Source organism: Salmo trutta, chromosome 34 (assembly GCF_901001165.1).
Source record: "Salmo trutta chromosome 34, fSalTru1.1, whole genome shotgun sequence".
Taxonomy (NCBI): Eukaryota; Metazoa; Chordata; class Actinopteri; order Salmoniformes; family Salmonidae; genus Salmo; species Salmo trutta.
The window spans coordinates 9,265,167-9,291,537 of NC_042990.1; the positions used below are offsets into that span (position 1 = coordinate 9,265,167).

Below are 26,371 nucleotides of genomic sequence, written 5' to 3' on the forward strand. Positions count from 1 at the left end.
CATTTAGAAAGGCCTCCTCCCTCCTCAATTCGCCGGGGCATGGACTCTACAAGGCGTCGAAAGTGTTCCCCAGGGATGCTGACCCATGTTGACTCCATTGCTTCCCACAGTTGGGTCTAGTTGGCTGGATGTCCTTTGGGTGGTGGACCGTTCTTGATACACACAGGAAACTGTCGAGCGTGGGATAACCCTACTACCATACCCCGTTCAAAGGCACATACAGTACATATTTTGTCTTGCCCGTTCAACCTCTGAATGGCACACATACACAATCCGTGCCTCAATTATCTCAAGGCTTAAAAATCCTCCTTTAACCTGTCTCCTCCCTTTATCTACACTGATTGAAGTCGATTTAACAAGTGATAATCAATAAAGGATCATCGCTTTCACCTGGATTCACCTGGTCAGTCTATGTCATGGAAAGAGCAGGTATTCTTAATGTTTTGTATACTCAGTGAATTTCACAATAGCGTCCATTAGTGAATTAAGGTCTAAACGAGAGCAAAACATGACCATTGGGTCTCTGTAGCACCACCTAGTGCTTTTGTTGTGAGTCTGATTGCTCTACATCGAGGTTGAACTTTGCCTTTTGTGTCATGACATGCTCATTTTTCTAGCGAACCGATAGCAATTCCTGACTTGGGGGATAGAAGAACGACTTATAACAAAGTCTTGCAATATCTACCTACAAATAGTGAACTAATTCCAGATCAATGTACATTCATTTCAATTTGAGACATTGAATTGCATTCCAATTATTTTCCTAATATGATGTGGTTGTTTTTCCGAATTCCAGATCTTTTCATCAGAAAACTTGATCAAATGTTTTTTTAATATCTATATTGTTTTTTATGTAGCAGATGCACATACACATGTGATGAGTGGTAGCATTTGTTTGTTTGGGACCCAGAACAGCGATGTACAGCCTATAATATAGTATAAAGTAAAATATATGAATGCATTATCAAACAGGACTGGCTCCTGCTGGAGGGAAAATTATAACAAAAGAATATTTGTAGCTTCTTCTATAATCATATTAGGTAGAATAGTATAGTGGTGTAGTTTTATTAACTCTATAGTGTAAAATCTAGTAGGCCTATTATGATTTGGTGTGAGAGGTTGATTAAGAGAGAGAGAAAGAGCGAGAGAGAGAGAGAGGTGAAAGGGGTAGCTATAAGAATTGTATAACATTTTATGTTGTCAATTAAGTATTATCCTCTGTTGTTTTTCCTCATTATACTACTCTGCTAAATTGAGGTTTCCTTTCAGAGAGCCATGTCTTGACTAGACCGTGAATGTTATTGAAGTTGAGGACGATTGTGGTTTTCTGTAGCTAAAGTGAGATTCATTGATTTCCTCAAGCTCCTTTTATTGCTTTCACTTGTTTCTCCCTCTTGCTTCCCAACCCCGGTATCCTACCTTTTTGAACTTTATTGATCATTTGTCTTGGTTTGTCTCTCAAATCCCCATTAATGTAATGTGGGGCAGACTTGTTCTACCTGTCTCTTCTCTTTGCAGGCCTCGTTTTTCACTCATTCTCGATTTCTTTCCTCTTTTGTGAAGGCGCTCTCTTAGAACCTGTCTTTGTGCTTATTCAAATGAACTGTGCCTAAGAACAGTAGCAGAGATCAAAGCTATTCATTATTATTAAGATTATTATATAATTCTTATTGTTGTTACTGTTATTATTAGTGTAAATATATTACCCATATTTACCACAAAATCAACGATTTAATGGTAATAATGACAATAATGACATTTTCTTTTTGCTAAGCAATGCACTAATGAATCTGAAGAGATTGTTCATACCTGAGATACTATTTGTTTTTGGATCGATGCCTGGGGGTTGCTGACTAACGTCATTGTTCTACAACTAATGAATAAATCCTAGAGGTAAATCTGTGTGTGCTTAATGTTTGTGGTCAGATGTCTGTCACACACAATCGCACACCCACAATCACACACGCATGCACGCACGCACGCACACACACACACACACACACACACACATACATACACACGCACGCACACACACACACAAGCACACACAAACACACCTACCGCTGATGTCAGGACCTATTAGAGCTGAAAAGATCAACATGGCTGAACTATATGGAGATGAAATCCTGTTTGCACACTGGTGTAGAGAATGAATAGCAGGACTGGAAACTGACATACTCAGTATCTTGGTAATGCCCCCTGCTATTGTGGTTTAATCCAAAGCTCTGCTTATTTAAAGCCATAAGAAATGTAGCAGTTCCAAGTGTGTGTGTGTGTTTGTGGTGTGTGTGTGTGTGTGTGTGTGTGTGTGTGTGTGTGTGTGTGTGTGTGTGTGTGTGTGTAATGGTGTTAATGGGTGTTACGATGTTTTGCTTGTGCGTGTGTGTACTGTGTGTACTGTGTGTACTGTGTGTACTGTGTGTACTGTGTGGACCAGAAGTCTCCACAAGAATAGTAACAAACAAAAATTTGACCAACTGGGGACAACGAGATCAAATGTTTTGTTAGTCCCCACGAGATCAAATGTTTTGTTAGTCCCCACGAGATCAAATGCTATTTTTAGGGGGTTTAGGGTTAAGGTTAGAATTAGTGTTAGGGTTAGAATTATGTTTAGGGTTAGGAGCTAGTGTTAGGTTTAGGGTTAAGGTTACGTTTTTGGGTTAAGGTTAGGGTTAGGGTAAGAGTACAGTTTAGGGTTAGGAAAAATAGGATTTTGAATGGGACTGAATTGTGGGTCCCCACAAGGTTAGCTGTACAAGACTGTGTGTGTGTGTGTACAGCGGTGGAGTTCGTGATTTGGAGGCCCCAGGCAGAGGCCAGTCTGAGGCCCCCATGGGTTTTATAGTAAAGACGTAATTTAAGAATGTATTACCTTTTAATGTTCCATGAACACAACCAGTCGTGACGTTTTCTTCTGATTGTCAAATCACTTCAAAGAGTAGTGATTTGCACGGTCATCCAAAATAATTCCAGCATCCGAACAGTGCACTTTGCACCCGCCAACTTTCCTTTAATTCACATGGCTGAAACGATCTCACGGAGAAAGCATCCGAGCGAGTGAAGGCCATACTCTTTTTGACCAGACAGCGTCAGATACATGGGCTACATATAGTAAGACACAGGGGCGCTATTTCACTCGCTCGGACGCTTTCTCCGTGAGATTGTTTCAGCCATGCGAATTGAAGGAAAGTTGGTGGGTGCACAGTGCACTTTTCGGATGCTGGCATCATTATTTTTTTTTATTATGACCAGCTCACAAGTCCACTTGTATGTGTGTGTGATGGGAGAGTACAGATTACACATTACCTATATAGAATCACCTTTGGATATACTGGAAATACAAAGGAAAGCCATTAAAGTTTGCAGTGAACAGCTATTTCAGGCTCGTAATATGTTTTATGCCCATACAAATCTAATTCAAATTCTATGAGTCGGCTTAGAATGACCGTAGGGTGAATTCAATGCATTGTCACAATTAAGTGTTCATACCCGCACAACTAGAAATCCCTGCCTTAGCATGTTTCTGTTAGCTGATACATCGTGACAAAATACACCATATTACCAAGGACTGTTCTATCTGTGATATTAACAGTGGTGACCTGTTTAGCAAAAAAAGAGTGTGCAAAGCTGTCATCAAGGCAAAGGGTGGCTACTTTGAAGAATCTCAAATATAAAATATATTTTGATTTGTTTAGCACTATTTTGGTTACTACATGAGTTGAATGAGTAGGTGTGTCCAAACTTTTGACTGGTACTGTATATATGTTTTTGTTGTTGCCTGTTTTGCATGTTATTTTGGCATTAATACGTGTCACATATCAGTTTCCAAACAAGGCAAAAAAAATCATCATTGAGTTAATAAAGCTGCATACAAACATGGTCTCTTTTTTGTTTTCTTGAGTAAGGCAGCTCCAAAATGCAGGTGTTTCAGCCTAGCTCAGTTTTTTCTGTGGCGGTGGGGCAGCCAGCAAAAAATACAGAGTGTATGGGTTGGTAATGCTCTCTAGTTGCGCCGTGATTGGCTTAGTGTTCTGTCACTCATGGGGACACTACATGACCGCAAAATCTACAGGGAAAATTCAAGCCCCGTGGGTGCTGCCATAGAGTTACATTAGAAGTGCCCAGATAAAATGAAGTCAAATCATGTTATATCTACCGTAGCTTTGATTGGACTGATCATGTCAACATCATACTTTCAAAATCTTAGCTAGCAAACTAGACAAGCAGTTGTCATCATGCATCACGTCAACAATCTACTGGCAAATCCTTTTCAATCCATATGAAGAGAAATGATAAAGAAAACGTATTGGTGCTCATCAGCCATTGGACATAAACATTACACAGGAAGTTGGAAATCACATATTCAACAATGAGTGGTTTGGAAGGAATCAGTGGCTAACAGCAAGCGTTGCAAAGCAATCACTAGCCTGCTATTCAAGGGAATGGGTGTGTGGTCCAGGTCTGGGTTTAAAGGTTTCTTTTCCAAGCTTAAAAATATAAACATTCAACACCATGGGCCAGAAAAAGTTGAATACATTGGCCATGCTGTCAATCCAGCATGATTTATTCCTCGTTCAAAACAACTGGAGACTTGGAACTAGGAAATCTCCGACTTCAGTGAGTTCTGAAAAAAAATGTACTCTGAAAAAAATGAGCTTCGACTGGGAAAATTTGCTTTGAACGGTCATCCAATTCGGAATTACAACTTGGGATATCGGGCCTCTTTCTAGAGCTCCGACCTGAAGATCACTGATGTTGTGATTTGACCTTGTTTTTTTCCGAGTTCCCAGTTGTTCTGAAAGCATCATAAATCCAGAGAATGCCAGACTTTGATAACAAAGTTTGATGACAAACATGGCCCACAAGAACAGCCGAGCCACCTTCCAGTTCAAGTGAGCACAGCACAACAAGGTGTGTCCAAAAATGTCTTGTATGCTGCTGCATAAATTATGTAACATGCCAGGGAGATATGTATACTGTAACTAAGAACGTAATACACAGTGTATTTTGTGTAGTAAGCTGTTAGTAGCCCATGTGCCTCACCGTAATAATTTGGTCCCTTTCACCCTCATAACTTCGCCTACTGTTGGGGAATTATTTTGTAGTACTATTGAAACTCTTTATATGAATGGGAACAGTTCCATTAAATTAAAGCATGGCACTTCTCCTAGATTTGATTTGAAAAGAGGAATTAGGCAAGGTTGCCCAAGTTCGTCTTACCGCTTCCTGCTTGCAACCCAACTTCTTACAAGTTTTGTTAAATCCAGCGATATAAAAGGGATCTCTATTGCTGACCGATATTATCATAAGTCAGCTTGCAGATGACACCACCCTCTTTTTGAAAGATGCTGACCAGACTCCTAGAGCAGTCGATGTGATAAATATTTTCTGGTCTTTGCCTAAACTTATTAAACTTATTAAACTAAACTTATTAAAGTGTGAATTGTTTGCTGTTAAAGACTGTGTGATACCTTCTATATGCAATATTCCAGTCAAGGAAAAAGTAACATACCTTGGGTTTATCATATCTAAGGATCAACAGGAAAGATGCTCATTCAATTCAAAAAAAGTTGAATCATTGGTTGCAGAGGGATTTATCCTTGAAAGGTAGAGTATTATTGCTTTCTAAAGCTGAAGGTAGCTCCAGACTTACTTATTTAGCCCAGTCCCTGCATCTTGACAAGCGGTTGACCAGATGCTTTTCAACTTTATCTGGAAAAGTCATACACATCATATTAGGAAATCTGTAGTTATGAACACATATGAATATGGTGGTCACAATTTTTTTGATTTTCCAACTTTGAATAATACTTTTAAGATGAATTGGGCTAAACACTTCTTAAAGAATCCAACATCAATTTGGAATTTCATCCCTCATTATATCTTCTCCCGTTTTGGTGGCATCAATTTTCTGTTACTTTGTAACTATAACATTGATAAGATTCCTACAAAATGATCTGCTTTTCATAGAGAAGTATTCTTAGCGTGGTCGTTAATATATAAACATAATTATTCCCCTGCATAGGTATTTCATTTGGAACAATAAGGATATTTTGAATAGAAAATAGTATTTATTTTTTAAGAACTGGTTTAATAATTATAGCCTGCTTGTGAGTTAACTTTTTAATGCAGAAGGATTGTTACTAAATTATGAGGAATTTTTATCTCTTTACAATATCCCTGTTACGCCTAGAGAGTTTGCCATAGTCTTTGATGCTATTCCATCTGGAACTCTCATGTTGTTTAGAGGTGTAACCAGACCTCACCTTCTTGACCTACCCTCGCTTAATCCAGTTGACTCTCCAATAGGGAAAATATGTTTCTTCTTGCTCCCTCAGAACAACAGATCTATACGTGCTTTATTTCAAAGGGACATTGTTTCCATTCCTTATTTCACAACTTACTGGAATACATTCATCAATGATATTTTTTGGAAAAAAGTGACCAAGTGACCTGCTTGTTAACAAGGTCAAAGAGGTTTCTTACAGAATGATCCATAAGTATTACCCTGCGAATCATTACCTGAAGAAACTCAAAAAAGACATTAACTGTACTTTTTGTGTTGAGTGTCCAGAAACAATTTTCCATTTATTTTGGCATTGTCTAGATGTAAAGAAATTATGGAAAGATATTCATAGTTTTATAATTGTTCATATTTTTGATGACTTTAGTTTTTTTATGGGAGAATGTGCTGCTTAGTTTCCTTAACTATAAAAAGGATAAAGATTTTTTTTTTACCTCATCCATAAAATTGTACAAATGGCAAAATGTCATATTCATAAATGTAAATTCACTAATAAAAAAACACTCTTCTGTGTTTTCTATAAGGAATTTGAGCAGTACATTAAGACCATTCTACATTATTCTAATAAGAAAGCTGTTAAAACAATCAATATGTCTGCATCTTTTAAGGTCTTTGTATGATCTGTAATTTGTTATACCCCCTAGAATATGTTATCATTGTCTGTTTGTATACTTCTTGTATCAATACTCGTTTTTCTGCAATTAAAATAAGGAACTCCCCCTCCCCACTGTTCTTCTGCAAAGAATAAGGCGACAGCAATCAAAGGTGACATAAAAAAAACAAATGAATTTTTAAAAAAACACTTAGCCTACTGTTCTGACTTGGTGGTGCATGTGTAGCCTATTAGCTGTTTTTGTCATACTTGAGTAAAAGTATAGATGCCTTAATAAAAAATTACTCAAGTAAAAGTGAAAGTCACCCAGTAAAATACTACTTGAGTAAAGTCTAAAAGTATTTGGTTCTAAATATACCTAAGTATTAAAAGTCAATGTAAAAGTATAAATCATTTCGAATTCTTTAAATAAAGCAAAGCAGAAGGCACCATTTTCTTGTTTTGAAAATGTATGGATAGCCAGGGGCACACTCCAAAACTATGCATTTGTGTTTAGTTAGTTGCCAGATCAGAGGCAGTAGGGATGACCATTTGTTCTGTTGATAAGTGTGTGAATTAGAACAATTTCCTGTCCTGCTAAGAATTCAAAATGTAATGAGTACTTTTGGGTGTCAAGGGAAATGTATAGAGTAAAATGTACATTATTTTCTTTAGGAATGTAGTGAAATTAAAGTAAAAGTTGTCAAAAATATAAATAGTAAAGTAAAGTACAGATACCCCCCAAAAATGACTTAAATTAGTACTTATTTTTACTTGAGTACTGTACTCCACTGCTGATGCAAATGGTTCCCAATCAGGCAGGCTAGATGCAGTTATTTCGAAATGAACATGCATTCAAAACGCCAGGCTTTTGAGCGGTTATTCAAACAACATAGGCACTGCAGTTTACAGCCTAGAGTTTTGTACTCACATGAAAACAATAAGATTCTTCATTATGTTGTGTTGTTGTAGCCTAGGTAAGATACATTTATTGTCCCTCAAAAATGTAAACAATAGGGTAGCTTTTCGAACTGCATTCTCGGGGAATAGGAGAGTGCGCACTATGATCAACTTAATTTCTTTCTCTTTGTAAATTGACTGGATATATTCACTGCGGTATGAAGCCTAACATTGAGTTCATGAATAATGGGCTAATATGCATACGCTTCTAACATAGGCTATATGTTACATCTCCAGCCTGTCTGTCTTCATTGTTCTGTAGTGCAATTATGCACCTGGCCGCCGCGCTGCCATGGTTATTCCTTTTAAATCGTGTGGAGTTCCAGGAAAAGACACACTACAAAAAGCTTGTTGGACCCTTATTTTGATTTATTTAGCCTATTAGCCAATAGGAGAGATGTTCTTGCTTGCTGAATGTAAAATAGGCTACAGCATTAATGGGCTGAGAGTTGGAAAGAAGAAACCCATATGTTCCTATAGTAGGCCTATCTTAACACTGGGTTACATCCTGACAAAATAGACCCTCTGTCACGACTTCCGCCGAGGTCGGTGCCTCTCCATGTTCGGGTGGGGTTCGGCGGTTGGCGTCGCCGGTCTTCTAGCCATCATCGATCTACTTTTCATTTTCCATTTGTTTTGTCTTGTCTTCCCACACACCTGGTTTCAATTCCATCATTACATGTTGTGTATTTAACCCTCTGTTCCCCACATGTCCTTGTCCGGAATTGTTTTTTGTATGTGCTTGTGCACGTTATGTCTGGTGTGCGACAGGTTTTGTACCCATTGATTGGTTGTTTCTTTTTCCAGTGGTTTTATTATTAAACTGCGCCGTTGTAAAAACAGTTTTTTGCTCTCCTGCATCTGACTTCTCTGCCGCCAGTACGCACCCCTTACACCTTCACCATGAGTGGCCTGCTAATGTACCTTTCTGGACCTTCTAAACTAAAGAGAATAGACCCAAACCGATCCAAACAGTTGCATAATGAGGCCTAGACTGTTGGCCTATGCAGTTTTTCATCATGAAAGAAAACAGGATGTGTGCGTGGTTATTAAAATGACCCAATACATCACTGCAGTTTACAGCCTATGAACAATAATTGTGTATTCACTTGATAATAATTGTCTAAAAACTTAGGCCTAATCAATAGTGGAGCTTTGCGTGCCCAGGGACCACAGAGTGCAGCCTGGAGGAACTTCATTTCATAATCTGTTAATTTATTTTTCTTGCACTTTGCCAGGTAAATATTTAGCCTATAGTCCTAATATTTAACTAATGAATAGCCTAATATATAGCTAATATTTCGCTTTTAACTTCGGGGTCACATCATTAGCCTCTCTCTTCCAGCTGCTACCGTGCGCAACAGGCTATAGACTACGCAAGCCTCTCCACAATAGGCAATTCCTCTTCTCGTGAAATCCCAGGAAAAGCTATAGGCTACAAAAGATATAGGATTATTAAAATATGTTTTAATATTGGGCCTAATAGCCTATTCGGGGAACGAATAAGGCTTGCTCTTGCTATTTGCTGAATGTATAACAGGCCTACATTAGGCCTGCATGTTGGAAATCACTTGCAAACCACTTGAGCAAGGAGGCAAATACATGCTGTAAAAGATGCGCTGGCTAATGGGCATTTGTTGTTGAATTGCTACATTTAAATACGAGTTACTATATTGTCATTAGGCCTACATGTACATTTAAGTATTATTTGCAGTTGTCACTATGACGATGAATACACCCTGAAAGCACTGAATGTGCCTTGTGGCCCCCCTAATTGTGGAGTATTCAATAATTTTTACATAACATATTTTTGCTATCGTTCTTTTTTTACATCCGTTATTAGACAGTGGCAACGCGGAACATGGTCTTTTGCCTGCTAATGCCTGCAATGCAGTGAAGAAAACGATATGACAACAATAACGTCAGCTTGCCCCCCCCCCCCAGTTGAAATGGTCTAGAACCGCCACTGGGTGTAGGACTGTAGAACGATACATCAGAAACTTTCCTCCAGTGTGGATGCTCACCAACGTTTTATAGTTATGTAGCCTATAGTTTATCATTAGAGTTATCGTTATAGTTATTGACTTGGTGGATGGCTCAGGCCTTAACTCTGACACAACACAACTAACGTTCTTATCACAACAGAACTAGCCTACTAGTAAGTCTAGCTAACGTTAGCGTTAGCGAACTTCAATGAAATACATAGAAAATTACGCTTGTAACACTCACATTTATAATTGTTTACTTGACTTGTATACTCTATAAATTGACTCTTTCAAATGATTTACTCTGGCAAGTTTGTCACCAGCGCTGCAGTAGGGAAGTAAAGCAGAAGTCGAATCCATCACTTCCGTTGTTTGGCTTTGCCCATAGCAATGTTCGAAAATGAGGTGGATACATAGAGATCCTATTAAATTACTAGAGGGGCCAGAATGGGGTGAAAATGGCAGCCATTGTTCTAATTGGAATGAATGGCAGTAGAGGCATTATCCTAAATTGACTTATGCAGGAACATCAAAGTAAGGCATGTGATAGATCAGATATTGTGTAATAGAATGATTGTCAACCTACAATATTCTCATATAATTATAGATACAGTTTATACGGTTTTTTTTTAACCAATTTTCTATATAAATAGCCTGTAACATATATGCAAACAGACCATAAATGTCTCAATTTCGATTTTCTTGTAAAACTGTGAGTGCTAGATCATGTGATAGATCAGATATTGTGTAATAGAATGATTGTCAACCTACAATATTTTCATATAATTATAGATACAGTTTATACAGGTTTTTTTAACCAATTTTCTATATAAATAGCCTGTAACATATATGCAAACAGACCATAAATGTCTCAATTTCGATTTTCTTGTAAAACTGTGAGTGCTATTATATAATACAATATAATACTTGTTGCAGTTAAAACTTGTCTAAGTCCTACCATCAACTGATTTCATCCAGTGTATGGCTGTGGATTGACTGCATTGTTTTAATGGAGAAAAAGTTGTCTTTCAAACTGTCAGCCTAGCTAACAAACATAGGCATACAGTGCAGATAAATTCTTCAAATTCATTATTTGACACAGTATCTTATCACAGCACTGCAAGGCATGGTGTAACAACTCCAGGACCGAAATGGCTGACATTTATACCGTCATAAGATGGTTCATGTAGGCCTAATAAATCCACTTGAGACTGGCATTACGTTCATAGGCTTATAACCCCCCTCTCTAATAAACCTTGATAAATTACCCAATAAGATTTTTTTTTAAATCATAACCTATTCATTTATGCAATAATGTTTATTATAATGGATGAGGAATTAAACATCTGATTTGACCTTTATTCAAAAACACATTTTTCACTCACTGCCCCCCCCCCCCCCCCCACCACAAACTCCCACCACATCCCTCTACGTTCATCCTCGCAATATTTACCATTCATTGTCACGTCTCTTGTCCATGCCTCGCATACAGAGTCCGTCCACCGTCACCACTGCAGAAGTTCAACAATTACAGGTAAGACATTAAGCATAATAAAGATTGTATACAATATGTATATGATATGCTTCCCGAAAGTTATTTTATATTTGCATGATAAAAAGAGGGATGTGCGTGTTAAGTCTGCAGAGCAAGTCCAGGTACATAATTAGCCTAGTATTCATTTTCCCAATATTAGCCTACATATCGAAATGCACATACTGTAATTATCCTACATGTTTTTTTAAACAATATTGCATTGAAATAAGAGTTATTTATTTCATGTTTACACAGAAATGTAGGCTACTCGGTACAATTCCAGCTATGCCAAAATCAATAGCCTTGAGACTATTTACCTCAGCAAAGTATGCAAATATTCCTAGCGTACATCAACTGTTTTCAGGCTGAATAGAGACTACTAAAAAGCTGTTAATAACTCAACATCTAATTTTAAATCAGATTTTTTAAAATCAGATTTGGTCTGGTTTCTTAACCTGGCATGCCTCTCTCTCTCGCGCGCTGCTGGTCTCACAAGTGGTAGATGTTAATAAACAGATGGAATTGATCTTAGCCTAGAAGACAGAGGAAGCGCTACGTTTAGACAGACCTCCACTTGTAGGTTATCTATGTCCATGTACATTCATCAGCTAATAAATGCAATGGTTTTGCTTCCGCTTTCTATGATGCTTCAGTATACAACACATTTTCTTACCCCTTCAGCAGCAATTGGTTAATGACCATGAAGGCAGTTTGCTTAGCCAGGATGTGGTGCATTTACTTTTGCAGATAGCGATAGCCTTATCAATGCAATGGTTCTGCTTTATGATTTCATGCACACACGCAAATACGCACTCATGCACACACGCGCATACACAGTAAGTATTCCCGAGCTACTTGCCTCTCCTCAACTTTTGCCGCACAGTTCTTCTTTACTGACAATACACTTTACATACAGTGTGCAAATCAGGGGACATGTCAGGATTCAGACCGAAGATAAGGAAAGTGTATATCTCTGTGTGTGCTTCTGTATGTACGTGTGTCTCTGTGTGCACAATGTGGAGAAGTGCAAGTAATATCGAGGCTATCCTCTTGTTGTTTAGCCCATACTTTTTGTTCACTTTGCATTGTTAAAGTCTTACAGAATCTCCCCAATCACCCATCATTTAATGCCACATGTACCCCAAAGCTGTACATTCATGCATTTCAGTATGTGGTTCTGGTTTGTCCGTGAACTCGATATTTTCCTTTATCATCATTCTGTGTTGATGTGTTGCCGATAGCAAAACTCCGAAATATCTGTCCATCTAGGTTACTTGCTTTCTAAACAGTACGTACAGAAACAACTATAGAAACAAAAACCTTCTAACAAAAACCTTCTTTTGATATGGAGGAAAGTCATTTTTGTGTAGAATTTAAACCCGTTGAAGTAGATTCACGTATAGATTGAACTAACTTTGCTTCTTGAAACTGGGGTAGAAATTGTGAGTCATAAACCACTGTCTGATGACTATCACCTAACTTTTGGGCTGTTATACTCTGCTAAAAAAATAAAGGGAACACTAAAATAACACATCCTAGATCTGAATGAATGAAATAATCTTATGAAATACTTTTTTCTTTACATAGTTGAATGTGCTGACAACAAAATCACACAAAAATAATCAATGGAAATCCAATTTATCAACCCATGGAGGTCTGGATTTGGAGTCACACTCAAAATTAAAGTGGAAAACCACACTACAGGCTGATCCAACTTTGATATAATGTCCTTAAAACAAGTAAAAATTAGGCTCAGTAGTGTGTGTGGCCTCCACGTGCCTGTATGACCTCCCTACAATGCCTGGGCATGCTCCTGATGAGGTGGCGGATGGTCTCCTGAGGGATCTCCTCCCAGACCTGGACTAAAGCATCCGCCAACTCCTGGACAGTCTGTGGTGCAACGTGGCGTTGGTGGATGGAGCGAGACATGATGTCCCAGACGTGCTCAATTGGATTCAGGTCTAGGGAACGGGCGGGCCAGTCCATAGCATCAATGCCTTCCTCTTGCAGGAACTGCTGACACACTCCAGCCACATGAGGTCTAGCATTGTCTTGCATTAGGAGGAACCCAGGGCCAACCGCACCAGCATATGGTCTCACAAGAGGTCTGAGGATCTCATCTCAGTACCTAATGGCAGTCAGGCTACCTCTGGCGAGCACATGGAGGGCTGTGCGGCCCCCCAAAGAAATGCCACCCCACACCATGACTGACCCACCGCCAAACCGGTCATGCTGGAGTATGTTGCAGGCAGCAGAACGTTCTCCACGGCGTCTCCAGAATCTGTCACGTCTGTCACATGTGCTCAGTGTGAACCTGCTTTCATCTGTGAAGAGCACAGGGCGCCAGTGGCGAATTTGCCAATCTTGGTGTTCTCTGGCAAATGCCAAACGTCCTGCACGGTGTTGGGCTGTAAGCACAACCCCCACCTGTGGACGTCGGGCCCTCATACCACCCTCATGGAGTCTGTTTCTGACCGTTTGAGCAGACACATACACATTTGTGGCCTGCTGGAGGTCATTTTGCAGGGCTCTGGCAGTGCTCCTCCTGCTCCTCCTTGCACAAAGGCGGAGGTAGCGGTCCTGCTGCTGGGTTGTTGCCCTCCTACGGCCTCCTCCACGTCTCCTGATGTACTGGCCTGTCTCCTGGTAGCGCCTCCATGCTCTGGACACTACGCTGACAGACACAGCAAACCTTCTTGCCACAGCTCGCATTGATGTGCCATCCTGGATGAGCTGCACTACCTGAGCCACTTGCATGGGTTGTAGACTCCGTCTCATGCTACCACTAGAGTGAAAGCACCGCCAGCATTCACAAGTGACCAAAACATCAGCCAGGAAGCATAGGAACTGAGAAGTGGTCTGTGGTCACCACCTGCAGAACCACTCCTTTATTGGGGGTGTCTTGCTAATTGCCTATAATTTCCACCTGTTGTCTATTCCATTCGCACAACAGCATGTGAAATTTATTGTCAATCAGTGTTGCTTCCTAAGTGGACAGTTTGATTTCACAGAAGTGTGATTGACTTGGAGTTACATTGTGTTGTTTAAGTGTTCCCTTTATTTTTTTGAGCAGTGTATTATCATTACAAGGTAATGATAATACAAATGATGCCTCCATGTGATGGAGGCATCATTTGATGAATGATGCCTCCATCACATCATTTAATATAGAAAAAAGTAGCATTTTAGGTAATTACTGTAAACATAACTGTATTTGCTGCTCATGAATCATTCTGTATGTACGTTTGCATCTTATGATAAACTAAAAGTATGTGGACACCTCTTCAAATTAATGGATACGGCTATTTCAGCCACACCATTGCTGACAGGTGTATAAAATTGAGCACACAGCCATGCAATCTCCATATACAAACATTGGCAGTAGAATGGCCCATACTGAAAAGCTCAGTGACTTTCCAACAAGTACGTTTGTCAAGTTTCTGCCCTGCTAGAGCTGTCCCCAGCCAATTGTAAGTGCTCTTATTGTGAAGTGGAAACATCTAGGGGCAACAAGGGAAGTGGTAGAACACACAAGCTCACAGAATGGGGCCGCTGAGTGCTGAAGAGGGTAGAGTGAAAAAATCGTCTGTCCTCAGTTGCAACACTCACTACCGAGTTCCAAACTTCCTCTGGAAGCTAAGTCAGCACAAGAACTGTTCACCGGGAGCTTCATGAAATTAATTTCCATGGCCCAGCAACCACACACAAGCCTAAGACTACCATACGCAATGCCAAGCTTCGGCTGGAGTGGTGTAAAGCGCAGTGGAAACTCGTTTTCTGGAGTAAAGAACCACGCTTCACCATCTGGTAGTTCGATGGACGCCAAAAGAACGCTACCTGCCCGAATGCATAGTGCCACTGTAAAGTTTGGTGGAGGAGGAATAATGGTCTGGGCTGTTTTTCCTGGTTCGGGCTAGGCCCCTTAGTTCCAGTGAAGGGAAATCTTAATGCTACAGCTTACAATAACATTCTAGACGATGCTGTGCTTCCAACTTTGTGGCAACAGTTTGGCGAAGACCCCTTCCTGTTTCAGCATGACAATGCTCCCGTGCACAAAGTGAGGTCCATACAGAAATGCCTTTTAGAGATCGGTGTGGAAGAACTTAACTAGCCTGCACAGAGCCTTGACCTCAACCCCATTGAACACATATTTGGGATGAATTGGAACGTCAAGCCAGGCCTAATCGCCCAACATCAGTGCCCGACCTCACAAATGCGCTTGTTGCTGAATGGGATCAAGTCCCCGCAGTAATGCTCAAACATCTAGTGGAAAGCTTTCCCAGAAGAGTGGAGGCTGTTATAGCAGCAAAGGGGGGAACAACTCCATATTAATGCCCATGATGTTTACCAAAGATGCTCACATACAGCATATGTTAGCTCAACTACATAATGATCCTAAAGTGCTTGTCATCACCTGAATGCGCTTGATTACTTCCTTAATTGAACAGTACACTAGGGTTCGATATGTTTTATCATGGCTTTGAAATGACTCACTCTTTTAAAAAATATATATTATATTGAGGTCTTCAGCATCAGTATTTATATTCGGTTTAATCGCGGCAAAATCCCCTCAGCTGTTTCAGCTGCCCCTCACCCCCCCACTCGCTTCTCACTCGCCGTGTTCTGTTCCGTCCTAGACTTTGGAATGTGCTGTTGCCATGGCAATGGAATAGAGCACGCTCTCTCGCTTCTTTCCTGTTCCCTCTTGCTTTATATATCCCTCTCTATCTCTCTCTAGGTGGAATGTGGAAACAGATCAGCTTCTTTCCTTTCGGGTTGGTCATCGCATAATGGACAAACCCAGTTGTATTAATGATTCATCTTTTTGTAAGGTTAAGAAAGACCATTTTACTTGGCTTCCCTCTCACATCACATTAATTTCTTAAATCCTTTCTTCTTATTCTTCACCCCACAGGAGCAACGCTGAGACGCATGCCATGGCCACTTACTGAGAAGAGGGACTGAACCTCGAGTTGTGGATCCACGTTCACATAGAGACGGAGGTAGTGAGAAGGGGAGGAACACGGGAGCAGAGAGAGAGAGAGAGAGAGACAGGGGAACGAGGAGGGAAGAGAGGAAACGAGAGAGGAAGAGCGGTCTATGGATGCGGCTTGGACAGAGGGGACTCTGAATGCGCACTCTTCACTGACGAGGAACAGCAAGCTGCAGACATGGAGGCAAAAGGCATTGGCATGCCCCAAGGTAACACACATTTCACTAGAAACACACTTCACCAAACACACACACACACGCGCACACACACTTAATGTTAACACTTAACCAAAGACACGCTTAACAGATGCCTGGATTCAAAAGGAAACAATATGATTTACCCAAGTAATTATTCTGTAACTAGACTAGACAGTTATACTGAAGTTTTCGGTTTTTGCCCTTCTCAAAGGGCTTTTGTATTAAAACAATTACAAGTCATCAGAGAGACAAAGCACTGACAATGCCTTTCTAATTGTCCCTCTGGGATTAATTAAGTCTTATTGAATTGAAATCGACACACCAGGTTTTGGACATCCAGGTCAATAACAGGTCAATTGCGGTATATCGGTTGTTTCCTTTGAAAAACAGACAAACCCACACCGTTCAAGAGGATATTCTTGATTTGTAGCTTTTCAGGCATCTTATCCATTTCACCAGCTCTTCTCTTTCTCAATCCCTCTCTCTCCTCCCTCTCTCCGGCCCAGTCATGGTGTGGTGGGAGAAGGGGATCCAGGTTGTCCTCACCACTTTGGGGGCGTTTGCAGCCTTTTCCCTGATGGCGGTGGCCATCGGGACGGACTACTGGCTGTACGCACGGGCCTTCATCTGCAACAGCACGGCCAACTCCTCCCAGGACGACCCCAACAGCAAGGACAAGAAAGACCCTGGTGCCCTCACCCACTCTGGCCTCTGGAGGATCTGCTGTCTGGAGGGTAAGGAAGGGGAGGTCTAGATGTGTGTGGGGAGGGGGAGGGGTGATGGGGGATCAGTGTATTTCCAGGGTTTTGGTGGGGTCAGATGAATGCCTCAGTGTGTGTGTGTGTGTGTGTGTGGGTGGGTGGGTGGGTGTGTGTGTGTGTGTGTGTGTGTGTGTGTGTGTGTGTGTGTGTGTGTGTGTGTGGGTGGGTGGGTGGGTGTGTGGGTGGATCACTGTGTTTGGCTCAGGGTGTTTACATATTTCCCCATTTGTGTGTGCACGCACATTTATGTGCACATACGTGCGTGTGCAGGTGTGTGTACAAGAGTGTGTGTGTTGTGCAGCCGTTGAGCAGCTCAACCATGAAAGACACGGTTTGACACAGTGCGACCTGGAGTACATTTAGAGGACATTCAATGGGCAGTGGCAGACAGTCAGGAGAAAAAAAGGCACATTTCAAGAGCTGCTTATCTAACATGATCAAACATTAGCATTTTTACCCTATTGTCATCTGCGAGAAACTAGTCTTGTCGAGAACCATGCGTGACAATGACTTGATTTTGAAGGTTTGGCTACGTGAGACCAGCGAATGCCAAAGAGGACAATTGTGACCGACCGGTTCGATTCAGTCTTATGTAGCAAATTTGAAATGGTGTGTTTTTTTCTTTTACCTTGGATACAAGTAGAGACTCAGAGCTAGAAAATGGTTTATCATACACTACAGTTGAGGAACAATGGGAATGTAATTCTGCTTTGAAAGTTGATAAACTTGTAACCTCACTTTTGAGAAAATGACCTTTGAATGTTTTGGTACACTTATTGAAGAGCTCTTCTTTGTCTACACCGATTCAGCATGGTTCACACCCTCTTAAGCTTCAGCCCCACCCATCTCTTTAAGGGTTGATCCGAGCGTTCTGTCCTAACAACAGCCGCCGGGCACCCAAGCTAAATGGCTAACGTTGGCTAGCTTGCTAGCTACTTCCAGACACAAATGAGAGAACAGCTCACTCTGACCATTTTACTCACCCTAGCAGAGCTGGTTAGGCTGTTTTCATGTTATCCAGAGCGTTGGTAGCTCAGACGAGAGTGCTCTGAAATCGGAGTAGATGCCAGAGTGAATTTATCAGCTACGTCTATCAACAGTTGTCGCATTGACATCGTTAACATTCTATTGAAATGGTTACTTGCATAGTGGAGTCTTTTGTTTAGACATGTAGCTAGCTAGCTAAACAATGAACCATAATCCCAACTCATGACTTTACTACCCTGCATGAATCTGCAGGAAGCTAACCAACCAGTTCAATGTTAGCTAGCTAACATTCGGCTATAACTAGCAATGCAAATGGCTCTGAGATACAAATAATATTACTACACAGATCATACATGTAACGTTAGCTAGTGAGCCAGCCAGCTAATGTTAGCTAGCTAGCTAACAGAACACCTTAACTTGAAATGAAAATGACTTTCTGACTAAATTTGAAACGTGTAATATCAGAAAAAGACTCTCTTACCCGTATACATGGATGGACGCTTCTCCCTCTCTGTCACGGATGCCATGGTTGCCCTTAGTTTGAAAATGTAATCCGGAGACAGGTGTTTTCTGCATCTCCTTTGCTACTGTATCATACTCTAATTCCACCATGCATTCCACTGATTTCAAAACTCGGTCCTCGAGAAAGTGGAGAGCAACACTTACGCAGTTCTACTACGCAATATATATATATTTTTAAAACCACGTTAGACAGAATTACCTACACATACTGACCAGCTTAAATAGATAGAAGCGTGCTACATGGCAAACCAACCCAAACTCATCTCTCGGCGTGTCAAGCCATTCATTATCTCAGCCAATCATGGCTAGCAGGAAGGTTGCTCACTTTTTCTGTGGCTAAACCAACTAGGCTCGTAATTTAACAATTGTATTCATATTTACAGATGGTATACACATTTGATATTAAGGCACATGAAAGTTCACATGTTCCAGAAGGAATTTCTGCCCAAAAATGCATTTTGATAAAATGTTTCTCTCCTGTGAAATAGTGACGCGCGACATACGCCTAGTTTCCTGAAACGAGTCAGAACTATGAGTGATGAGTCATTAGTGATAGTCTGATGGAGTGGTTCTCCATTTGCTACCTACAGTAAGTGATAGACAGCAAAAGAGGACAACAACAGCCATTTTATATAATATTTGTGGCAGATGCTCAACATACTGATTACAGCTCCTTAATTATTGATGAAGTCTGTTGCTTTCTTCAGAGTACAAAGGGTTGTTTGTGGTTCATTTGACTGTCATAATCGACTTGAAAAGGGATTCAAATGAATACTTAATATGTCCATACACCAAGCCCCAGATATCTGTCCTGTCCTGTTTCTATCTCTAATACGCTCTAATACCCATCTCTCTCCCATATTTCTGTATTTCTCTCTGTCATCTCTGTTTTCTCTCTCTGTCCATCTCTCTCACTCTCTGTCCATCTCTCTCACTCTCTGTCCATCTCTCTCTCTCTGTCCATCTCTCTCTCTCTCTCTCTCTCTCTCTCTCTCTCTCTCGCTCTCTCTGTCCATCTCTCTCTCTCTGTCCATCTCTCTCTCTCTGTCCATCTCTCTCTCTCTCTCTCTCTCTCTCTCAGGGCTGAAGAGAGGAGTGTGTTCTCAGATCAATCATTTCCCGGACGATGCAGACTATGATCAGGATGCAGCAGAGTATCTCCTGCGTGAGTAAGGGGACGTGGGATGCAGCAGAGTATCTCCTGCGTGAGTAAGGGGACGTGGGATGCAGCAGAGTATCTCCTGCGTGAGTAAGGGGACGTGGGATGCAGCAGAGTATCTCCTGCGTGAGTGAGGGGACGTGGGATGCAGCAGAGTATCTCCTGCGTGAGTGAGGGGACGTGGGATGCAGCAGAGTATCTCCTGCGTGAGTGAGGGGACGTGGGATGCAGCAGAGTATCTCCTGCGTGAGTAAGGGGACGTGGGATGCAGCAGAGTATCTCCTGCGTGAGTGAGGGGACGTGGGATGCAGCAGAGTATCTCCTGCGTGAGTGAGGGGACGTGGGATGCAGCAGAGTATCTCCTGCGTGAGTGAGGGGACGTGGGATGCAGCAGAGTATCTCCTGCGTGAGTGAGGGGACGTGGGCAGTGGGAGGATGTCACTAGAAAGATGTGATGTCGAATTGTAAAGAAATCCTCGGGAAACAGAATTAGTGAATGCCGAGGTACAAGGTTATGAGTTAGCTAACTCATTCAGTATCTCTCATTTGCCAGAGGGAATTATGACAAAGGAAAAGGATATTCCAATCAAACCAGAACATCGGTTGGAATAAGAATGTAGGATACATTTAGTCATTTATGAAAGGTGTTACAAAATAAATGCTTAGTTTGGCATATTACTCTACCCCAGATGGTGACAATGTCACATACGCAGCCTGAAAGCAAGGGTTGGAACCAGTTCAGGGAACAGAATCAAAAACTGGAAAATAACACAATTATTTGAGTAACGGAAGCCGTGATCTGTACTGTTCCAGAACGGAACCGTTATTTTAAAAGCATGGGAACCGGTTAATAACATTCTTTTACATTCCGGACATTTTTTTTCCCCAGTCCACAACAAAGCCCCTATGTCACTCAGAAACGTATTCCAGCGTCTGCCTGGCAGCTGGAAATCTTTACCAGTGGGTGTGCGTGTGTGTGTAGGCTACCTGCATAGGTTACTGTAGCCACCTGATGACGTTACAAGCATGATTCAGATATACTATAGTTGTCACATTAGATTTATTAAGTACAGAAAGGTAAGACGTGTTTTTAATTCTAGCGCTGCTCTGCACACACAAGCTTGTGAGCTAGGTACGTTTGCTCCGGTCCAACATTAAACCAACTCAGAAGTTCAAAGACATTCAAGTTCCTCCGTAGAGCTGCTCCTCCGTAGGTATAGTTCTGTGGGCGTAATTCAGATAATGCATCATAACAAGATGCCCAGCGCTTCAAGGCAAGCTCCCTCCATCTTCTCTTGCGTTGTCCTCACCTGCAACATTTCAGTTGCGTCTGGCGCCTTACACTGTGACTGGCAGCACAGTGTGTCTGTGTTTGTCTTTCATTATGATTAAACCATGCTGTTACGGCAAAATATAATTAGCCCTTTGTGACTTTCATATACAGATTAAATCGTTTACCTGCTCGTTTAGCTGCTCTATCTGCACTGGTTGGTGAAGTAATTTAATCTACAGCTAAATGGGGTTTTTTTGGGGACTATTTTAGAGGTTTAAAATGGAACAGAAAGGAATAATATAAACCGGTACTTTTTAGGAGGCTCAAACCGGTCCAGAACTTTATTTTGCTGGTCGGAACAGTGGAACGGAACTAAACAATTAATGGTTCTGTTCAGAACGGAACGAGTGGGAAATCATTTCGGTTCCTACCCCTGCAAGTCATCTTCACAACTTTATCTTTAATCATTCATCTTTAATATATGCATTTGCTAACCTCAGCAGGTTATGACACAATACGGTTGGAGTGGCTTCCAATATTATCAGAGGATAGGAAGTCCTATCTTAGCAAAGTTCCAGGTAGAAGATACCCATAGGCATAGATCTAGGCTCAAATTACCCTCCCCAAATCACAACTATAACCATTAACCACTGTCAACAGTAAACTGACCTTAGATCAGCAACTAAGGAACATTTCACCACCCTCCGTCTGCAGGTGTTGTCCGAGCCTCCAGTATCTTCCCCATCCTGAGTGCTATACTGCTCCTGATGGGAGCGATGTGTGTTGCATCCAGCAGCTTCTACAAGAGCAAGAGGAACATCATCCTAGGAGGAGGCATCCTGTTTGTGGCTGCTGGTAAGGCGCTGGAGTCTTGTTCTTGACAGTTTCTCTATTATTCAGTACACATGGGGCTGGTTTCCTGGACACATGAAGCCTAGTCCTGGAGTTCAAATCATGCTCAATGGTGTCTCATACTCCTTTCCCTCTTGGTAAGATGGAATGTTCTCAATGGTCACTGAACTCGAAAAAGAGGGTTATTGTTAAGGCTAATATAATTATCCAGATCATTTCATCCATCCATGATATTCACTTTTGTGTTGTTTTTCCCTCCCCATAACTCGTTTCATGTTAATGATGTTGGTTGTGGCTTAGATTTCCCACATGTAATTTTTTATTTAACTACGCAAGTCAGGTAAGAACAAATTCTTATTTACAATGACGGCTTACCGGGGAACAGTGGGTTAACTGTCTTGTTTAGGGACAGAACGACAGATTTTTACCTTGTCAGCTCCAGGATTCGATCCAGCAACCTTTCGGTTATGCCCAACGCTCTAACCACTAGGCTACCTGCCGCCACATACAGTATATTATCCCTTGAGTGGAGACAGGTCAATGAGGCACGACACAACAGAACTAATAAAGATTGTTTATTTAGTAATATGCCATATATTACCTCCTAAGTAGAGATATCGGTCAATGAGACATAACACAAGAGAAGTAATCAAGTTGAGATGGTTCGTTTAGAGCCATTCCCCCACCCCCCTATGGAAAAGCTCAGAGAAAAATCAATGGCATATTATACTGAACAAAAATGTAAACACAGCATGGAACAATTTAAAAGATTTTACTGAGGTTCCAGTTCATATAAGGAAATCAGTCAATTGAACTACAATAATTAGGTCCTAATCTATGGATTTCACATGACTGGGCAGGCACGCAGATTTGGGTGGGGCTGGAAGGGCATAGGCCCACCCACTTGGGAGTCAAGCCCGCCCACTGGGGAGCCAGGCCCAGCCAATCAGAATGAGTTTTTCCCCACAGAAGGGTTTTATTAGAAACAGAAATACTCTCAGACGATCCCACAGGTGAAGAAGCCGGATGTGGTGGTCCTGGCTGGGCTGGTGTGGTTACATGTGGTCTGTGGTGGTGAGGGCGGTTGGACGTACTGACAAATTCTCTAAAACGACGTTGGAGGCGGCTTATGGTAGAGAAATGAACATTCAATTCTCTGGCAACAGCTCTGGTGGACATTCCTGCAGTCAGCATGCCAATTGCAAGCTCCCTCAAAACTCTGTGGCATTGTGTTGTGTGGCAAAACTGCACATTTTAGAGTGGTGCACCTGTGCAATGATCATTCTGTTTAATCAGCTTCTTGATATGCCACACCTGTCAGGTGAATGGATTATCTTGGCAAAGGAGAAATGCTCAATAAAAAGGATGTGAACAAATTTGTGGTCAAAATTGGAGAGAAATAAGCTTTTTGTACGTATGAAACATTTCTGGGATCTTTTATTTAATCTCATGAAACATGGGACCAAGACTTTACATGTTGTGCGTATATTTTGTTCAGTATATATTCCAGTCTATATCTCACTTTTTTTTACACGTCTCACCTCTGTCTGTCCCCCAGGCCTGAGCAACATCATCGGTGTGATCGTGTACATCTCTGCGGCGCTAAGCGACATCTCGCCCAAAAAGGACGAGGACAAGAAGTGGCATTACTCGTACGGCTGGTCCTTCTACTTTGGAGGCCTCTCCTTCATCCTGGCTGAGATGGTGGGCGTCCTGGCCGTCAACATTTACATTGAGAAGAACAAGGAGCTGCGCTGCCGCTCACGCACCGAACTCTTCAAGAGCACCACGCACGCCATGCTCCGCTTGCCCAGCTACCGCTTCCGCCGGCGCTCTCGCTCCAGCTCGCACTCTACCGACCCGCCACGCTCCCCCCGTGACACCTCACCCACAGACTCCAAGAGTTTTGCATTACCGCCGTCTGCCCCGCCTTTCTCTGTGGCCACCCTGCCCAACCCGCACCACGCTGGTGGAGGAGTAGGGGGCGATATCTCCATGTATACCCTGACCCGGGACTCCAAGATGGGGAGTCTTGGTGGCGGCGGGCCCCCCCTCTATGGCACGGTGGACCGGGCCTCCCTCTACCAGCTGCACAGCTACTTCCCCAATGAGGAAGTGGGGGGGATGATGAGCGGTACACTGCCTTCTCTCTCCAAGTCCAACCTCTCTGCGGCGGGCCAGAATGCCGCAGTCGGCGGCACTGTCATTGCGCCCCTGAATACCTTGTCGTCCTCCGGTCCTACCCCCCAGCAGCCACCTCTGTCCACTGGCACCATGGAGAGAGAGAGGGGCATGGGCACCCTGGATCGCCTGGGGGGAAAACGGAACAGGGACACTGACTCGGACACGCTGAACAGGAGAACCACGCCAGTGTGAGCCTTGGAGATAGGAGCGAGAGCCATTGAGGTGCAGGGCCATCTCAGTCTGTTTTTGACTACTATGAATATATCTATTCCACTGACGAGAATATCAAATGTATTATTAACAACATTGTTGAGTATATATTCATTTTGAAATGCACAATATGTCTATAGTTGTAAACTTTGGTTTGTCTTATCATTCTGAGTACTTGATTATCATAGCCAAGTTACAAGACGGTAAAGATGGTAACTTCTTGAATATTATCACATTGCTGTTGTTTTATTCTCGTAATCGTAAATGAAGGGTAAATTTGTACATTTTGAACTCTGATTTTTGTATTTTTGTATTTCTTTAAAGTTTTCATTGATTTCTAGCTCCATCACATTAAATCTGATGGCGTCATGCGGGAAGCATGTGCGCAAATTATGAGTGTAATATAGTATTTGTATTTTATTTTAAATATATTTTATTGGATTATTATTATTAATAATAATAATATTGTTTCTATTATTATTGTTATAATTATTGTTATCATCACATTTTTAAGGCTATTATTTTTGTTTGTTAATACAGGTATAACCAACATAGCCTAGTCTGTGTTTTTTATTCTTCATGACAAGTGTATTAGATTATAGGCTTTATTTTAGTGATGGTATATACTGTATTCTTAATGTTTTTCTTTAAAGCAGTGATTCTCAACTCGTGGGTCGCGACCCATTTTGGGTCACGGGAGGTTTTGAATGGGTATACCCATTGTAACTTCTTGAATATTATCACATTGCTGTTGTTTTTATTCTGGTGTCTGAGTATAAAATAAAATAATTAAAACATTTACTTAAACGACTTAAAACCAGGTAGAAAGTGATGAACTCATTTAATCTCTGAACTATTTTTCTTCAATCATAGTATTTTCAATATAGAGCTAGCAGTGCTAATTAGCGAATTTGGTTGATTTTTTGGACTCAAACCAGCGAGTTTATTAACATTCTTCATCAAGAATATGGGCAAATTTGACAAATTTCCTTTGATGTATAATTGCTACAATTACAATCAATATGGAATTCAAAATAGTTTTCCAGATTGCATTTTCACATATTTTCTTTTGCAATGCAAATACTGGGTCACGACTGAGACAACCTGGTTTAATTTGGGTCCCGAGGAAAAAGCAGTTGAGAACCACTGCTTTAAAGATCCTACTTTCTGGTTAGGGGGCTGAGATCCTGTGATCCTGTGATTGAAGAAGACATCAATCTCTTCTTAATAAATGATATTTCTACTCTAATACACATTCATCAAACTAAGGACATTTGTGATGGGTAAGCAATACAACATTCTGAGCCTGAAAAATAAATACAAAATAAAACAAATATATTCAATAAAGTTATATATGAAAATGTATTGTGTGGAGTGCGTTATTTGACATCTAAACAAGATGGTAATAGTACAAATGAATGTAAAAATGTTTGGAAATTAAATGGTGCTCATTTTTTCCATTCATATAGCTGGATCTACTATAACGACACAGGGCGAGACCCAGATGCAGACACAGGAGGCAGATGGTTCGAGTCTCTGACATTTATTAAAATACAAAGGGCAGGCAATAGGCAGGTCGAGGACAGGCAGAGGTTCATTAACCAGGTCAGAGTCTGAAAGGTACAGGGCGGCAGGCAGGCTCGGGGTCAGGGCAGGCTGAATGGTCAGGCAGGCGGGCTCAGTGTCAGGGCAGGCAGAAAAGGTCGGAACCGGGAGGGCTAGAAAACAGAGACTAGGAAAAACAGGAACACGGAAAAAACACGCTGGTAGGCTTGACGAGACGAACTGGCAACAGACAAACAGAGAACACAGGTATAAATGCACTGGGGGTAATGGGGAAGATGGGCGACACCTGGAG

At 41.5% G+C, this 26,371-nt stretch overlaps 1 protein-coding gene across 3 annotated transcripts; it reads left to right on the forward strand.

The window, feature by feature from the left end:
- The first annotated feature begins 9,889 nt into the window (after positions 1 to 9,889).
- On the forward strand, positions 9,890 to 25,876 carry LOC115173498 (voltage-dependent calcium channel gamma-4 subunit-like). Of its 3 annotated transcripts, XM_029731627.1 has the most exons (7): positions 9,890 to 10,014; positions 11,334 to 11,375; positions 16,291 to 16,577; positions 17,072 to 17,299; positions 19,917 to 20,000; positions 21,982 to 22,122; positions 23,678 to 25,876. In XM_029731627.1, the coding sequence occupies exons 3-7, from the start codon at positions 16,547 to 16,549 to the stop codon at positions 24,493 to 24,495; spliced, it is 1,302 nt and encodes a 433-aa protein (XP_029587487.1). In that variant the 5' UTR covers positions 9,890 to 10,014; positions 11,334 to 11,375; positions 16,291 to 16,546; the 3' UTR covers positions 24,496 to 25,876. The 3 variants fall into 3 exon arrangements, with proteins under 3 accessions (XP_029587487.1, XP_029587488.1, XP_029587489.1); XM_029731628.1 differs by lacking the exons at positions 9,890 to 10,014; positions 11,334 to 11,375 and adding an exon at positions 16,102 to 16,150; XM_029731629.1 differs by lacking the exons at positions 9,890 to 10,014; positions 11,334 to 11,375 and adding an exon at positions 16,110 to 16,202.
- The last annotated feature ends 495 nt before the right edge of the window (positions 25,877 to 26,371 follow it).

What these genes read in the sequence shown, in the direction of transcription:
- LOC115173498 (XM_029731627.1), top strand. Translation starts at nt 16,547, where the DNA reads ATGGAGGCAAAAGGCATTGGCATGCCCCAAG. An exon ending in AGGCATTGGCATGCCCCAAG is followed by an intron (nt 16,578 to 17,071) that starts GTAACACACATT and finishes TCTCCGGCCCAG; the next exon opens with TCATGGTGTGGTGGGAGAAG. An exon ending in TGCAGCAGAGTATCTCCTGC is followed by an intron (nt 20,001 to 21,981) that starts GTGAGTAAGGGG and finishes CTCCGTCTGCAG; the next exon opens with GTGTTGTCCGAGCCTCCAGT.